Source organism: Rhinolophus ferrumequinum, chromosome 20 (assembly GCF_004115265.2).
Source record: "Rhinolophus ferrumequinum isolate MPI-CBG mRhiFer1 chromosome 20, mRhiFer1_v1.p, whole genome shotgun sequence".
Lineage (NCBI taxonomy): Eukaryota > Metazoa > Chordata > Mammalia > Chiroptera > Rhinolophidae > Rhinolophus > Rhinolophus ferrumequinum.
In genome coordinates, this window is record NC_046303.1 from 54,228,002 (window position 1) to 54,246,272 (window position 18,271).

Sequence of the window (18,271 nt, forward strand, 5' to 3'; positions counted from 1 at the left end):
CAATGCAGTTCCAGACTTGGCCCTTTGGGGAAGGGCTCAGCACAGAAAAGATGGTGTCCTCCTGTAGGCCACATATGTGTCAGTCTCCACACGGGGACAATAATGGCTCCTGTCCCTCCAGCCCTCTCCCCAAAGCCACCCCCATAATCTCACCCCCCTTATCTCTGGACCTCTTGAGTTTCCACCCTTCCACCAGATACCAGGTGAGTGGTTTCAAGTGAGTGAGTCTGTGTGTGGGCTCTATAAGAGGGTGTCTGTGTTTCCAGCTGCCTTCTGTCTCATCCAGATGGGCAGACAGAGTTCTCACTGATTTTCACTTCCAGAGCCCTGGGCTGGGGAGCTCAGAGTGGGGCTGGGACCCTCCCTCTTCTAGGGTGACCTTCACTACCAAGGTATTCCCTCCCGGTGTTTAATCACTATCTGTAGGTTTGGGATCAGCCTGTTTTTCTGCTCCTCCTACCAGTCTCAGTGTGGTCTCTTCTTTATATCCTTAGTTATAGGGTTTCTGTTCGGCTAGACTTCAGAGGATTTTTGAGGTTGATTGTTCTATAATTTATTCGTAATTTTGGTATGATCCTGGGATGCAGTATGCATAGAATTTACCTAATCTATGCCTATTACCTAATCATCTTACACCTGTCTCTGAGTTTTTCCTTTTAATTTTTTCTTGCTTTTCTTTTTTTGTTGTATTTCTTTTCATATTTCTTCCTTTTATTTTTATTTATTTATTATTTTATTTCATCCTTTCTCATTTGTATGTCTTTATGTAAATTATGTCTTTATTTCTCAATGTATTACAGTAGGTAAAACTTCTAGTAATACGTTGAATACAGTGGTGAAATCAGACATTGTTGCATTGTTCTCAATATTTGAGCAAAAGCATTTCATCTTTCACCAGTAAGTATGATGTTACCTTTAGGGTTCTCATAGAGCTTCTTTATCAAACTAAGGTAATTCTTCTCAATTCCTAACTTGCTGCGAACTTCTATTATAAATGGCTGATGTTAAAACTTTTATAAGATAATTTAGGGGAGTAGGGAAGAAATTTTAAAATATGTCATAAAAACTGTAGAACATCAAAGAAAAAGTCAATAATTTTGAGAATGCTGAAATTAAAAACTTATGTTCATCAAAACACCACAAAGTGAGAAATAAAGCCATAGTAACTCAATTTATGTTTCAATGAAGAATTTGTAACCAGAATATGTAAAGAACTCTTATGAATCAATAATAAAAAGGTAATTTAGCTAATAGAAAGACATGCAAATGACTTGAACAGGCATTTCACTGAAGAGGAAATATGAATGGCTATTGTAAGCAGGGAAAGTATACTTAACTCATTGGTAATCAAGAAAATGCAAGTTAAAGCTTCAATAAGATACCACCTTGCAGAGATTAGATTGGAAAAACCTAAAAACTCTGGTAAATATATACAAAGGGTGCCAAAAAATGTATACACATTTTAAGAAAGGAAAAATCTAGGGCTCAGCTGGTTGGAGCCCTGTGCTCCTAACCCCGAGGTCACTGGTCTGATTCCCACATGGGCCAGTGAGCTGCGCCCTCTACAGCTAAGATTGTGAACAACGGCTCTCCCTGAAGCTGGGCTGCGGTGGGCTACCGTGTGCTGCCAGGGGCGGCTGGTGGCCAGCATGAGTGGCCAGCAGCCAGTGTGAGCGGCCAGCAGCCGGCGAGAGCTGCCGTGTACTGTTGTGAGCATCCGACCTATGACCGGCGACCGACTGCCTCAGCCGGGGGGAGAGCAAGGCTCATAATACCAGCATGGGCCAGGGAGCTGTGTCCTACACAACTAGACTGAGAAACAACGGCTTGAACCAGAGTGGGGAGGGAGGAGGGAGAAGGGGGAAAAATTGTGTTAAAATTATAATAATATATACCAGTAACAAAAGATGAATACAAGTCATGTTTGACTTTTGCAATTACAAGAGGTGCCCAAAATGGTTAGCATCAGTATAATTTTAATACAGTGTAATTAAAATACATTTTTTTGGCTCTCTCTCTTTCTCTCTCTCTCTCTCTCTCTCTCTCTCTCTCTCTATATATATATATATATATATATATATATATATATATATATATATATATATACACACCAATAAAGTTTTGCTAAGGATGTAGTGCTGAAAATAATACTCACTGTTGGTGAGAATTGTTGGTACACCATTAAAAAAATAATTTGCCATTACCTAACATGTATCCTGTGTCTTAGCTGTTCGAGCTCTAGGTATATGCCATAGAGAAATTGTTGCACCAAGAGATAGGTTAATAGCAGCATTGCTTGTCATAGTAAAATAATGGAAATAATATAAGAGCATAGTGGATTAATAAATTAGTATATTTATATAATGGCATACTTTACATTAACAGCCAAAATTGACCCATGGTCACGAGCTCTAAAATGGAAGAATTGCACAAGTAATGTGAGAAAGGCAACTCAGAGAAGAAATATACACTCATTGTTTCATTGATATAAATGTTGATTGTAAAGCAATCACTAAATTATAAGAGATACACACTTTTGGTGTATTAATATGAAAAAAGTAAGGAAATTATAAAAAATAGAGGAGAGTGATTATTTGAGAATGGAAAGGGGAGTTACTGGGGCAAACTTGGAGTTTTAAACATTTTGATAATAATCTATTTCTCAAGCCAGATGTTGGATAGGATTTTATTAGTATCTGTTAAGCTATGCATTTATATTTTAGTACCTCTTTGAATGATTAATATTCACATTTTTTAATTAGAGAAAAGAGGGAAAAGGCTGTGTTGTATGCATTAGCAGAAGAATAGGTTGTTACAGTAATGGTTTAAAAAGAAATAAGAAACCCCAAAATGTAGTGTTTAAATCTGATCTTTATTATCTAAGTAAAGCTAAGAGTTTACATGTCAAGTTTTTCATGAATTCATGTTTTTGCATTTTTATGGCCATTGTTTTCAGAAACAGTTGAATTAACTTTTAATGTATTAATTGTAAGTCATGCCTTCAGTTATGTCACTTTCCAAATTTTATTCCAAGGTTGTTTTCCTCTTAAGCTAAAGAAATGACTAAATTGATAAAATGGACAATACAATATATGATGTTACACCAATAGTTTTTTGCTTTCAAAGATATTATTTCATGTTTTGGAAATAGTTTTCTGAGTTTTCCCAGTGAAGAAGAATGCTATCATCGTTTTCTTCAAGTGTGGTAGATTCACTTTACGTGTATAAAGCCTGTGCCCATTGTTTCTGTGAATTCATAGGCCACCCTTTCTGACTTTTAATAACTGTCACTGACCATGCAGAGCCTCTCAGCATGGCCTCTGGATGGTCTTCAGATGTGCAATATCTAGGACAGATTCAATATCACCTGGAAGATGCATTAGGAAACTGAGGGAATTGCCAAGCGACACTGGAACTTGATAACTAAGTTTGTAAAAGTGAATACATTTTGGAAGCCCAGTAACACAGTTCTGTGTCCAGATAACTATTAGATAGTAGTACTTCCTTTTTACTGATGAGGGTTCTGAGCCTGGATACTAAGTGCCTTGCCCAAGGTCACCTGCTGGGTCTGTCTCCTCCAAATTTGAGCTTGGGTGGGGTCCAAATCCTTCCTCTTTTCACAGCCTTTGTATCTGTGGTATCCAGGATATCCTTTATTAACTAATTGGGCTGCATGGTGCTAAGCAGTCCAGACAGTCCGTTTGGCTGATTTTCTTTCCTCAATGAATTGACTAATTTGTTTTACAGAATTGATCACATAGATTAACAATGACTAATAATAGAACAATTATAAAAATATACTGTAATAAAAGTCTCTCTCAAAATGTGAAAGAAAAAAAATTGACCACATCAGCTAGTTATTTTCATGGTAAATCTAATTATGCTCATTCATTTGTTTCTTTTACTAAGTCTCCAACTGCCAGGTACCTGGCTTAGAGTTTAGGGTCAGACATATGTACATTATCATCCAAGCTCAGCCACTCATTGATTGTGAAATCTTGGGCAAGTACTTGACCTCTTTAGACTTCCATCACTTTATCAGTGGACATGCAGATGATAGTAATACCTACATAGTTTAGTTAATGAGAGGGTTAAATGGGGACAACCCATTGACAACTCCTAACTCAATGCCTGACCCTAAGAGTTTTGTTGAGAAATAGCTGCTGTTATTTTGTTCATTATTGTAATTGTTAACCTTAATGTTTTATTTCAATATCACTTTTGTTCTAAGACTTTTACTTGCCTCCTTGTCCTATATCCTTCAGCTTCCTTCTGGAGAAAGCAGAGGCATTTTCTTGTTCCTTATTGGACATTGCTCTGTCATTATGGAGTTTAAACTGTGTTATACAAATAGGCTCAGGTCTCTAATTCCCTACCCTTTCTTCTAATTATAGGCACTGTGAATGAAGTTCAGTCATCTTTTTATCACTAGCCCCTTCATATAAGCTAGTACATAGATCTTCTGTGACGTTTGCTAAATTGAATTGACTAGGTCATGCCTCTATTCACAGTGAATGGATAGATCAGTTCTCTTTTGTGCATCATTGTTAATATTATTGATAGTGTTCTATTGATTTTTGATGTGCTCCTTACATGTATCATTTGTGTAGGTCATTTAATATTGACACTCTATCAATTTCTTTTCCTTTGAATATGGCTTGCTACTTCTACTCTCGAGTTTGAATATGCCTTGCTACTTCTACTCATGACCGAGATCTATTGCTTTCTGTAAAGATTTTCACTGCATATATAATGGGTATCATTTTTTATTTTACAGATTTTTTTTTCAGATTCCTGCCATAGGATTTTATAAAAAGATTTTCTTACTTTCACTTAAACTTTTATTTCCCACATCACTTTAAGGTATACATTTTACTCTTTCCCCCATCATTAATACATTACCATTTGACTCTGTCATTAGGCTGTCAATCTGTAAATCTCTTGAAGAAGAAAGAGAGGACTTATTTTAAATAGGCCTGATACTTTGCTAAAGAGTATCAGGTGCACTGTCTACAATTTTATTCTTGTCAAGAAAATGCTTTTGAAATTTCAAGAAGAAGAAATGAAATTTAGAAAAGCTACTGAACCAATAAAGATGTAGGGGGGATAAAATAAATTTAAAAAGGACAAAATCCACTACAAAGTTCTAGGGAAGGTCCTTTCCATATTTCAGAATAACTAAATATGTAATGAAGAATATCCTGAATGGCCAGAGTGAGGTTCTAGGCAGGAAATTCTCCCGAAAGGAAAATGCTGGTTGAACCAAGGTCCCTATTCCATGGTTGGTGGTCAGAAAATGAAACACTATTAAATTTGAATTTCTAAGTTGAAGGTACTAGAGATTGGGATGTTGAGCCTGAATGAGAAAAAGAAAAGGGAACATTTACTCTCCATTCTCAAAGAAATGTGGTAAGCGGCAGTTCCTCCATCTCCAATGAAGTTAAGATGAGACAGTATGCCTGACTTGCAGCAGGAGAGATTTATGCTAAAATCCAGAGAGACTGCCTGGGCTCAGAGATCATTGAATATGTTACTAAGCAGAGCAGGACTCGCCCCACAAACAAGTCTGGAGAGTTTTCCAGCATTCCGAATCATTAGGCAGGGTTTCCAAGGACAGCACTACCACAGCCTCAATTGTTCTCTGAGATAATCTGACCTGATTCACGAAGAAAGCCTATCAACTTCAAACTTTATGTAAAAAAGTGGGTGGCGACCAAACAGGGGAATAAGGCAGTTCTTTCTCAAGACTGGGACTCAGACTATCCCATTTGCCTCATAACTGTATAAATCCTCCAACAAATGAGAAACTGCAGTTAGCTTTCTTTGCCAGACATCGGGAAAAGTTATATTTCTGCTTAAAACAGAATAGTTTTCAATGCAAAGAAATTGATAGGTTAGATGACAAAATTTCCTATTGGGAATCACATCTATAGACAGCAATGGGGGGAAGGTTGGAGGAAGTACGCTCCTTAAGCTGCTGGCGTGAAAAACTTCAATCAGCCGCTCGCTTTTGCTTCACAAAACTTTGACGTATGTCCCTTGACCTTTACCAACTATACCCTTTCACGTTTGATACTTCACGTTTGCTGCCTGATTACAATGCAGCGCTAATTTATTTCAACACTATCGGTTGAGTTATATTTAGCTAAGAACACTCACTTTTGTCTTTTGTGAGTAGCACTGCAGTGTTATTACAAAGAGGTAGTCAGGAGGGCAAGAGAGATACGAGAAGAATGATTCAGTGTGCAGATAATTGTTTCGAGTGAAATTTAGCTCGGTATTTTTGTTCCTGTCCTCAGAGAACTGAGATTTAGCACCGCGGTGGCATTTAGCCCCCACCCCCACACAGGCGGGGGCTGTGCTGGGCGGGCGCTAAGAACGAGCCACTCCAGAATTAAATTATAGCACAGTTCCAACACTGGCAAAAATTTTCTCTGGCCAGCTTTGGGTGCCAAACTGGTGATTCCAAAAGAGAGGCAAGGGATCCCTAGAAAGGATCTCCATATGGTGTGACGTCACCCTCAATGACGGGGGTTGACATGGTTGTTTAAAGAGTATGTCATCCAAAAAGTGGTAACCATTTCCAAAAAAAACAGTGAGCATATTTAGCCACAGCAGAGTTATAGTTCTAACCTTAAAAAAGTCACCTAGGAGGTTGTCTTTTTGATGGTTTATTCCATAATGGGACCAAAAAGTTCACTGGAAATGAATAAAACCTGACACTTGAGCTCTTTCTCTGAGTTTTCCAAGTGAGAAAACATTTTTACTAGTTTATTTATTCTATGCTCTTTTGCTCTGTGAAGAGATTATATAAGACTATGAATATGCAAATTTTGCTTTCACCCGAGGCTCAAAATGCTATAGAACCCTTACAACTTGCCATTCTTTGAGATGTTAGCATGAAATTGTGGTTCATGAGTGTCCTGTACCACTGGAATACTTCTGTCCTTTAGATCCACATACAGAACAGGAAGAGAGAAGCTCTCCATTTGGTAGGTAGTGCCGGTGAAACACAATTCATGTGTAAGCCATGCATATGTCTCACTGAATAGACAGTAATAGTAATAGTACATTGAATTTTGGGGATTCTTTGAGACAGTATCCCCAGGTAGCCTCCAGTTGTTAAAAAACAAAGAGCTAAAAGAAATAAAGGAACTATCTTAGTAGCATTTTCATTTGTGGGATTATAAAACATTTTGCATCCAATAATTTGGCTTTTGTGTCTGGTGTCTAATTCCATGTCCTCTCATCTCGTCCTCTTCCAACAGCTGGAGGGTACTTGATCCCTGGCAGACTTTTGTTTTCCTGCCCACCCTATAGAAAAAGCTACAGCCCCTGTATGCCAAGGATTTCAGTAGCTCTGATACAGTAGTCAAGCAATTCAGTAGCGGGTCCCATTTCTGCTGGCTGGGCACTGAAAGATTGCCCCTGTCCCAGTAACTGGCTTTGAGTCTTAACCCCGAGACCAAGTCTACCACGCGTTATTGATGGGACACCAAATACCTCTCTTGGTCCCAGTGCACGAGAATCTAGTCAGCTCTCTAAGATGAGGTTTCTGGCTTTTTTTTTTTCTTAGTTGTCTCCCCCACCCTGCCCGCCCTCCACTGACTGCAAAATAGTGGAGTCCTAGTTGTGAAAACTAGTCTTACGAGTAAGATCTTACTACCACTGAAAACATCTCTGGTTTCAATCTCCTGCTCAGGCCTCTGACCTGTCCCTCCTCTGGGGTTCCTGTCAGTGGGCCCTGCTCATTGCTTCTCATAGCAGCCCTGAATGTGCCCACTGCCAGAAGTCACTGGGCTTTCTGATACTCGGATTCACCTTTCACACTGGACTGACTCCCCACACCTTCCACTGAGTAAATTGACAGGAGCACATGTGCCACACCAGGTCTGGTTCCTTCCGTCTTGTTCTGCAGTTGAGCTTGGCCAAATCTTGCTATGAAGTAATGCAGGAAGAGGCTGAGCTTTAATAGTCAAAGGATCATACATACATGAAAGGGGGGAAATCATACCCTACATTTAGGAGCAATTAATGTTTTTAAGAGTGGGAAGACGATAAAAATGTAGTTTGCTAGTCATTGAGTCTTCTATTTTTTTTTTTTTTTTGGTTTCACTTAGTGTAATATAAAACGAAACATTATTTTCATCTCAAATATTTGCTTTCAAATGAAAATTTCAAGCATCTCTGTGTTTTCCAATATCTGTATTCTATGGTCTTAACAGCTGGCTTTCCATCTATCTTGAGATTGAAGATAATTTCCTTTTGTAATGTATTTTTCTCTCTGTTTTTACATTTTAAGGTGTTACACAATGGCCTCATTATGGAAATGAAACATCCGACTGTAGGGAAGATATCAGTCCCAGGTTTGAAATTTTTTATTTTTCTTAACACCTGCCTTAATTAATTGTTCCCTATGCTGATCACACAGGTAGCTGATGATCCCCCAAACAAATTGTCAACACATTCTGCAAACTTTTCATTTTGGATAAAAGAATCACATCCACAAGAATGCATGCTGAAGCTATAGAACTGTCTTTGCTCTAAGGAACACCCAATTGGCTTGGTGCCAACAAAATGCTCGTATTACCTAACTCCATTTTGTGTAGTCATGTACTCACAAGAGTACATTACGTAGTTGTACAGAATGATAATGATAGATATGGCAAATATTATGAAGTTATGCATGGTTCATATGAGAATGGGAAAGGAAGCCTTGATAGAGGTGGTATCCAATGAAGGCTATTGGCTGGTCAGTCTGGGGCATTTTCTTTCCAAACTATGGTTCAGGGCATTGATTTTAGCTTTGCAGATCAAGAAACTAAATGTTTTCAGTAAACTCAGAATATATTGAAATTTTGTAACTTGACTCATACCAAACTCACCAAAGACATTTTGGCCTGAGCCAAAATGCCAACTTTTTCACTTCCGGGGGGAGTTCTCTTTCCTTGTAGCCAGAAACCTCATGCCTACTCTCAGAGTGTTCAAACTGTACTGAGAGCATATGACCAACATGTTACCACCCACACACTGCTCTAGTGATCATAATATGACCATTCCTCAGATCTGTTGTCTCCGCTCTGGGCATTGCCGGAAAAACACTCCACATTCTTCCTCACTGTGTCTCCATTTTCCAGACTATACACAAACCATACACTTAATTTTTCTTTTCTTCTGACAGAACATAATGAAATTAGTTAAGATGTAACTTTGGTCATTGTCCTGAAACTATATCCTTATCGCCTTGCTTGAAATTTGGGTATCTCCCAAAATCCTCAATCATGGCAGTTAACTGGCATTGAGCATTTACCTCTACAAGTTTTGGGTCTCATTTATTGAATAATTACATTGTTAGTTTCATTCTAGATGTGATCTAATTTTAAGATTTGGGACCAGCCTGACAATAATGTCCCAGAACAGATCAAGTAATGACTATTGGCATGTAAAAAAATAATAATTAGAGGGAATTATGAAGAATAAATCATAGTTTATTCTAATAGAAAATTCTAATGTACAGAAGCATAAGGAACATTATAGCTGAATTAAGGAAGGTAACTAAGAGAGAAAGCAGGTGTGGCATATCAGAGATTGGGATCACATGTTAACATGGAACTACTATATCGTGCAGAAGGTGATGAAGAAAACATGCTAATAAAAGGTAAGGAAATTGTTCATTAATTCATATTATTGAGCATATAGTATGTACCAGGTAATGCTTTGGGTCCTGGGAATGCAAAAATAAACCAGACTACTTGGCCCCTTGCCAAATGGATTGCATACTCAATGGAAAGTCTGATGATAAAAGCAAGCAATAGATGTTCCCATAACTGTAAGTCATGATAAGTGCAAAGAAGGGGAATTAATACTGTGCTGTCATAGAGGATAATGGCAACAGAAGTGACCTATGTTAATTTGGTTGATCCGAGAAAGACTCTCTGATAGGATGTCTTATAAACTGCGAATTGATGAATAAAAAGAAGTCAACATTTGGAGAGTCGGGGAAAAGCATTCCAAGCAGAAGGACCAGCATGTGAGGAGACCCCAAGGTGGGAAAGAGCTGGGTGGTTTTAAACCAGTATGAAAGGTGAGGAAAGAGGACAGGAAATGAGACTGAAGAGAGAGGCAGAGCCTTGAAGCCCCACTGAATTTGCTTTTACTCTATTTTTAAGCAGGAGAGTGAAATGACACAATTACAACTTGAAGCAGGGAGTCAGGTTAGGAAGTTAGTATAGGAATTCAGGTGATGATATCTTAAATTTGGATAATGGTAATAGCAATAAAAACAATGGTCTGGTCAAAAAAATGTAATCACAGTTCTTTCAGTATAAAAAGACTTCAAGAAAAATTTTGTCCAGTAGTTTTTAACTTTAATTTTTAAACAGTGGAACTGATTTTCCAAATGAAGTCTCAATATCTAAAACAGACCAAAACAGTTTTACTGATTGGTAGGTTAGCATTCCAACTGTTTAGCTTTCTCCCCCTGCTTCCATCATTCTAGAGTCCTCCAAATGCCTCCTTAGAACCACGGGCCCGGAAAAACAATTCCAGAACCTAATTTAATTCCACACATTTACAAATGAGGTAATGCAGTCTTTGATATCCCCAACACATGAGAGGAAGGGGTAAATATTTGAAAGTTAATACAACTGTTAGCATGATAGTAAGGAAAAAAGTAAGTCAGTGGCCAACCTAGAATGAACTCATTGGATGCAATACTCTCTCAATAAATCAGATGTGAGTTTGCTCTTTCCTGGTAAATAAATGAACAATCAGTCTCAGGAAAAGGAAAATATTTTATCAGATTCCTAAAGAGGAAAGCATACCCCTTTGGTTCACTTTAATTTATAAGTGTATCTGTTAGCTATTATCACAACAATGCTGTGTAACAAATAACCATAAGCATTTCAGTGGCACTAGAACAGAAGCATTTATTTGTTCCTTGGATGTGGATCTGTGTGGAAGATGGCCAATCTGGGCTGGGTTTGCCTGGGTCTGACAGGTGCAGGTCTGGCACCTGGTGAGGCTGGCTTCTCACTGTGAGTTCGGCTCAGTTCTGCTCTGTGTGTCTCTCATGTGCTTCTCATGGCAGTGGCAGTGGCAGAAGAGCAAGAAGCCAAACAGAAACCATGAGCCACTTAAGGCCTTCTGCAGAACTAACAGAATCCTTCTGCCCGTATTGTATTGGCCAAAGCAAGTTCTAAGCTGTATCCCAAGAGGTGGGGAAATATATTTTTTCTTTTTAAGTGAAACTGCAAAGTTACATGGCAAAGGCATAGGGAGGGGTAAACTACTGTGGCCAAAAATTCAACTACCACCATAAAATTCTTAGATCTATAACAACATTTTCTTATCCTTTATTTTTATCTTTATTTCTCTTTGGAAAATTCTATTGTTGTTTCTTTAATGTCTGTAGGGCTTAAGCATATTTTCGGTGTCTATCTTATTGACTCACCGTATATTGTTTCTATAGAATTATCAACATAGGCAGTCTCAGACTTGAGATGAAATGGATATGTTTAGGTTATTTTTGGAATTAGTATCTGATCTCAAGGGCAGCACATCTGGACTGTCCATGAAATAGGAAAGACAATTCTGCTTGTAGACATCAGATAAGATGGTGCTATTGTTTCTTCTAATTCAGTGTATCCCAGTAAGAGGTGAGTCAGACAGGATAGGAGTTATTAAACTCAAAGGGAATTTATCAGTAAATAATTAACAATTTTCCCATGCATTGCCTTTTTCACTGATTTTATTTACCTATAAAACTTCAAGGGATGTCCCCATTGGACACCTCATGAATGCTGGAGAAATAACTCCACAATTGCTTCAGTGATTCTCCCACAATGCTTCAGTGAGGTGACTCTGCCAAAACACCTGAAAGGTGGGTAGACTTAAAAGCGATTTTATGCTACACTGTTTGCTACTTAGCCAGTGGAGATACATTTTTGAATTCATTAAATGTAGGTCTACAGATTTACATATATATCTGCATCTTTACATTTACAGTAAAAATCCTGTTAACATTACTTAAAACTACTTACTTCTATTTCTTCTGTTATTAGTGAACTTCTTGTAATTTCTTGTGATGTACTGAATTTTCTGTATGTTGTACTAATTTGCCTGAAGCATTTTTTCTTCATAGTTACTAGAAACATGTCTCTTGAAGAACAGCGATAATTCTTATGTAAGGCTGATTGCACCTTTTTTAGAGATGTAGAAATCCACAGCATTCCTTCAGATTCTCAAATTAGAGTTCCTATATACTCCTAATCAATTAATACTTAAAGGTGCTGGTCAACCAATGTTTAATATGCTTTGAACAGGGATGGGAAATTATTTACCTCTCCAGAATTCTTACTGGCTACTTAAAGAATTGAAAGCATTTAATACATTGTTACTATATTTGCAATCATTACCAATATTAAAGTACAACAAGTAGTATTATCTAAATTATCTCCTTTATTAATTAATACCTGTTTCCGTATGATATGAGAAATACTCCCTTTTCATATCATTTCCTACCACCTTGAATCTACAGTAAATAATTAAGAAAAACATTTCATTTGCATATGTATATGTCATCGTTAAAGCATGCAAACTAGTTAGTGCTCATGAATTATCTCTGAATATGATTTGTGGTTATGCTAATGCTATTGTTTTTTGTTTCAGATATTTTTCATGAGACTAGTCTTTCACTTGAGCTTTAAAACCTACTTTACAATTAAAGGTGGAGAGAAACTAATAAAAATTTATTATTAAGGGGAGTATAAATGAGAAAACGTATCATTCTTTTCTTTGCCAGGCTTAAGTATTCTAGTGTTCTAAGAATCCCCAATAAGGGGAATAGTCATTCATTTTAGCTCGCTGTTAGTGACAGAAGTGTCAGCACACTGGGCACAATGTACTAATATGCTCATATTTAATTAATACAACCTAATTGAGTGCCAAAACTCACTCACAGCCACACCCACAGAACTGAACTCACTAAACCTATTGTCTTCCATATGTTACATGCAGCTCTGTTGACAGAGCCAGATCCGAACAGGTCCAGTCACTCACAGAGCTTACACTACCACTGAAAGGCAGTGTACAATAAATACACAAGGTGGGTGAGTGTTTCCATGGAAAACCAGAGTCTACAGCGTGATGCTCTGGAAGCACCAACCAGGGAGACCTCACCTAGTGTGCGGGACCAGGAAAGGTTTTCCTGAGAAGTGAAATGCAAACAGACGCATGAACAATGACCAGGTATCAGCTGGGCCAAACAGGTGTGGGCTGAGAGAGCACTGTGGAGCCCTGAGTTCTGGTGCACTGGAGGAGCTGCGAGGGGCTCAGATGGAGAGAGCAGGAGGGGCGGGCTCACAGTTACTCTATGGAGGTAGCCAGAGGCCAGAAGAATGGGACCTAAAATAGAACTAATGACCAAATAAAATGCAAATCAAAATGTAACGGAAACTGATGCTCAGGTCTCTGAGCTCTCTCAGATCTAGAGGCAAAGGTGGAACTTGGAAGAGGAGGTTGGGCAGGAACCTCAAACCCAGTTGGGCAGAAGTTTCATTGATTAGTTTTAGGGGTCATTTCTACAAAGCTGCTGAGTTGGTTGAAGATTTTCGTGAAACTCATAATGTTCTGCGTTTTAAACTGAAAGTGATAAAAATTTGTCATTGCTAATTACTGAAATGGAGAGATACTTTAAAGTTCATACCACAACATTTCTTCAACAAGAGATTGGCTATTCTATAAACATCACCTTATCTGTGACTTTACTGGAAAGATCTTACATTAGTTGCTACATTCCCCAGGATGGCCAGTTTCCATCGAGCCAGCCACAGTTTGCATCTCCTTGTGATGCTGCTGGACAGGGTGGAGAGCACTGTCCTTTCACGGCCGGTGCAGGTGCCCAAACTGCCTCAGTGCTGAGTCCCAAACTCAAAGGCGATCACTGAGATGGTTTGCTGTGTAAGTGAGGTTCCTCCGCATAAGCCCTCAGATGGTCCTGTGCTCGTGCGCTGCTACTGCAGCAGCGCTCTGGGAAGTGCTGGAGTGATGAGTGTGTCGGCCCTATGACACAGAAGCATGCAAAAAACAGAAAGCAGGTCTCTATGCATGCAAAACAATTTCAAATTGCATTCCCCTCACCTGCTGGTCCCCTGATGTGTGTTTTTCAGAAAGCAGCTCTAAGTTCTTTTAAATAAAACTTTCCCTAAGCCTTTTCCCATAGGATTTTAATATTCATACTTGGAGCCTGCTCCAGTTTTTCCCTGGGGGGGTGTTGGATGCAGGAAGACAGTCACCACTGTGAATTAATGTAGCTCAAACCAAATTATTAGAATATTGATGTCTGGATTGTATAGTGAATTTTTAAAAACTTGAATGTTCTTTATTTTATTATTTGACACATTTTATTTCTGAATGTTTTGCAACTTTATTGAAATGATCTAAAACATCTTTCTTTTGTAAGCTCCTGGAGGGCAAAGATGCAGTCATATTTTTGTGATTGTTGTATTGATATTATTTTTATTCCATAAAATTGATCATCTTTTACAGAGATTTAAGATCTCAACATTAAAATGCCTTTCATATTTACTGACGTATTATACTCTGCTTTATCCCTACAGTTTTCTCTGTTATCATTCAGTCCAAAATCATCTTTGAATATTTCTTGGATACATGCCAGTTATCTGGCAATAAATCTTTCAGCATTTAATGTCTCCGAAAATATCTTTACATCACATTTGTTTTGAGATCATGATCGCTAGGTATAGATATGAGGTTAACAATTGATAGCCTGAGAAACCAGGAGGCGTAGACTGAGTACGAGGCAAAAGCTGCCTGCAGAAGAGTGAGGTGGAGGAACGCTGGGAAAGACCCACATCCCAAGGTGTCCGTGCCAGGCTGCTAATGCTGAGGACAGGCCAGGAGAACTAAGGCCAGCCTCCTAGTGACTGAGAGGCTGTCATTTTAAATCTCACCAGCATCCTCTGCACTAAGTACTTAATAGATATTTTCTGGATGATGATTAGAATAAAAAACTATTAGATGAAAATCACTGGAAAGATGATTTGTGACAATTTTAAGCAATATGTGTTTTTTTAATGAACAGACTGGCTACCTGTGGAAGCTATGTGTGATTTAGTTTACTCCTTTAGTTTGTTTCTAGTTTGAAGTATGTAAAGAAGTGAGCACCTAGTCTCTTGAATGGTTACAAATCTTCCTCTTCTGGGCTACACAAGACTTCACCTTCACCTTTACTTTCAGTTTTTTTTTTTTTTTTTTTTTTTTGTTGTTGTTGTTGTTTTTAGCCCCTTACCTAGAAAATTAGATAGTATTTCTGAAATCACATGTCCTCAAAGTGCAGGTACATTTTTACAATGGATAACATCAGTGGGGAAAGTTGTCAAAAATCTCAATGGAGAAAAAGAAAAATTAAGAGGAACCAAAGTTTCAGCTTATACCTCTCCATAAAGTTTAAATATGTTAGTCTTGAGAAGGGATTCTAAGTAAAACTAATCTGACAGTAAAAGGTGGGATAAGTTATTTCTTCCAAGTAGAAAAATCTTTCAGTTGACAACAGGAAGAGTGTAAAGTTTTCATGTAGTGTGTAGTGCATAATCTGTCTTCTAGAAAAAGCATACCCCTTCAGGGAGCAGGGTAAGCTGTAAATAGAGAAAAGAGATGAAAGGAAGATTCTATAGTGTCAACAGAATAGAGAAAGCGGGCAGGGAAGTGAATTTTCAAATAGACTAGCCATGGCACTTCCCAAAGTCCTCAATTATTTTTACCTTTATGAAACCCTTAATGCACAACAATGTACTGAGAGGTAAAGAAGTCAGTGTACCCTCAGCTGACTTGACCCTGAGTGCCTGCAGCCTTCTCTGGCAACTGCATGGCCGTGAGGCGGGTGGTACACATTGCTGCCTTTCAGTGACAAATGGATAGCACAATTACTCTGTTTCCTAGGACAGCCGGGAGGAAACAGGAGGAGTGACTTGCATCCCCAGGAATGTCTTTCTATCAGGAACCAGAGAAGCCCTAAGATCCAGGTGACTGTCGCTGACATGACTCAGGGACCTCCACCAACTAGGCTTATTGGTGCCACGACAAAGAAATAATTTGTTAGACCTGGGCTTTCATGCTTAGGAAATTCACGTTCCTGTTAGTTGGAACCGGGGATGTGGTCAAGAACTCAGTTGTTCCTCTTCAACTTGTCCTCTTCCACCTAAGATGTTAAGCCAATCTAATAGACAAGAGATTCTTCACTCATTAAGAAAGTGACATTTAAGCTAAATAATTTTCCTGGATGAATATTTAATTGGACTCACACATTATTTGGTGTGTTTTCTCAAGGATCACTATACTGAATGATCCTTGAGGTTAGAAGTGTGTTTGAAATCACCAGAGAGGACCACTGAATGTCAAACCAAATCAAAACGATGAAAACAAAAATGAAAAGCCATAGGAAGAGTGGAAGCCTCAGTGATGTAAAACATTTTTGTTGTTGTTGTTATTTTGTCTTAGAAGGTGAATCAGAAATCTTCTGGGATGAATTCTTGAGTTCTTGTATTTTTTGCAGCCAACTTTCATTGGGTACCCAGAGAAGTCTTTTTCTAGATCAAACCTAAGTGCTGACTTGATGATAGATCTTTAGAGAATAAATTAATTCAATGTCATTAAGCAAGTAGACTGGCTGAAGAAGTGAAATCATACACCATGTAATAGCTAAATGTAAAAAAATTTAAATTATCTTCCAGTTTGGACTTCCATGCTATGGAATTAACTTGGATAATCAAGAAGGGACTTTATCTTTGCCTCCAAGTGGGCTTCAGCTTAGAGTGTGTTGCTTGGCTTCCTAGCTGGGTTTATTCATGGCTGGCGGTGGAGGTCATTCAATTCCTCTCTGAAACAGGAATGGCTTTGCTGTTCTCCAGCATTACCAGGTCGGTATTCTTTGGTTCATGAAGATATGACAGTTGGGCTGAATCCCATAGGAGTTTCTTTTTTCTTAATATAGATCCTTAAAATACCAAGATATATCCCTGTTAAGAAATGTTAGCCAGAAAAAAATATCAATGAGTAAGCCATCTTAATGGAATTATAGTTTAATTTTGACTAGGTACATAGTGTTATGTTAATATAGTAAGTGTTGGTGGAGGTGAAGAAATGGTGGTTAAAGGGTTAAATAAGAACCTCCAGATATTTTCATATAACCAGTGGGTCATGTTCAATATCCCATTTATCACATCACTTCCAAACCTTAAGGATTTATTTGACACTGAGCTGGTCTGTGGGGCTCATGGCATATCTCAGCAGGAGCGAATGCTGTCTTGTGTGTGTGAGTTCTGTATCAGGCTTTATGGAACCACATCTCCATGTTGTCATGTCTTTATCTGTTATGGCGCTAGCAGTCAGTGTGTCTCTAGGTTCATCCTTTGAGTGAGGTTAGGATACCGCATAGAGGGGAAGGGATGAGGGGCCTTGAAATGCTTCCCCAACTTGTCCTTCGTTGGAACATCATCTAAGTCACAGCAGCCATGTGACTCTCAGAGTGGGTAACCCATTAGTCTAACGGACGTGCAATCCCATGTCTGTTGAAAATGTTCCTATGAACCCTCTACTTCAGGTGATTGCAAGAAGCTATATGCTTTTCAAACAATTAAGGAAAAACCTAATTTTAATTAGATGAAAAATGAAAAAGAAATAAAAGACATTTGGGGAATTTGAGGATAGTATGTGGTGAAATAAAAGTACTAACAAGATGCTGCAGCCACAAAAAGCTAGAGAAGCACTACCCCCACTGGAATTGAAAGCACATCCTCAATACAGTTTGCTTCCCATAAATTCCTCAAAGACATCAGCTTTCTCTTTGTTGCTGGGCCTTCAAATGCGTGTGTGACCTTAAGTAACTCACTTCACATTTTAGTGCCTTGTATTCTGTTCTAATGGGACCAATTTTTTCATTCTTTCAATTTAAAAGAAAAATGCAATTTACTGTACTGCATATAAATATATTTTGTGAATAGATTTTAATGGCATCTTTGCCATGGAACATTCAAATTTGAAATGAGGGAATGTAAGCAAACATCTTTCGAGTACTTCTCTATGTAGGGTGTGTGTGTGAGCCCATTATTATACACAATTTGTTTCGTCTCCAGGACAATTCAGTAAACATCACATTATTATGTCCAATTTACAGATGGGAAAATTGAGACTTGTGGAGTGTTGTAGCACCAAACCCAGGTTTAGGTCTCCCCGAAATCTGTCTTCTTTTCCC

General features: G+C 38.3%; 1 protein-coding gene across 5 annotated transcripts in view; it reads left to right on the forward strand.

The window, feature by feature from the left end:
- The window catches only part of SUGCT (succinyl-CoA:glutarate-CoA transferase), a 719,436-nt gene that overhangs the window by 598,089 nt on the left and 103,076 nt on the right, over positions 1 to 18,271 (forward strand). For 4 of the 5 annotated variants that reach the window (XM_033088468.1, XM_033088470.1, XM_033088472.1 and 1 more), the window contains one exon: positions 8,303 to 8,366. The exons of the other annotated variant lie outside the window; for it this stretch is intronic. In XM_033088468.1, the coding sequence (XP_032944359.1) occupies positions 8,303 to 8,366 (64 nt within the window). The remainder of the gene's footprint in view (positions 1 to 8,302; positions 8,367 to 18,271) is intronic. 5 annotated transcript variants of the gene reach the window in all.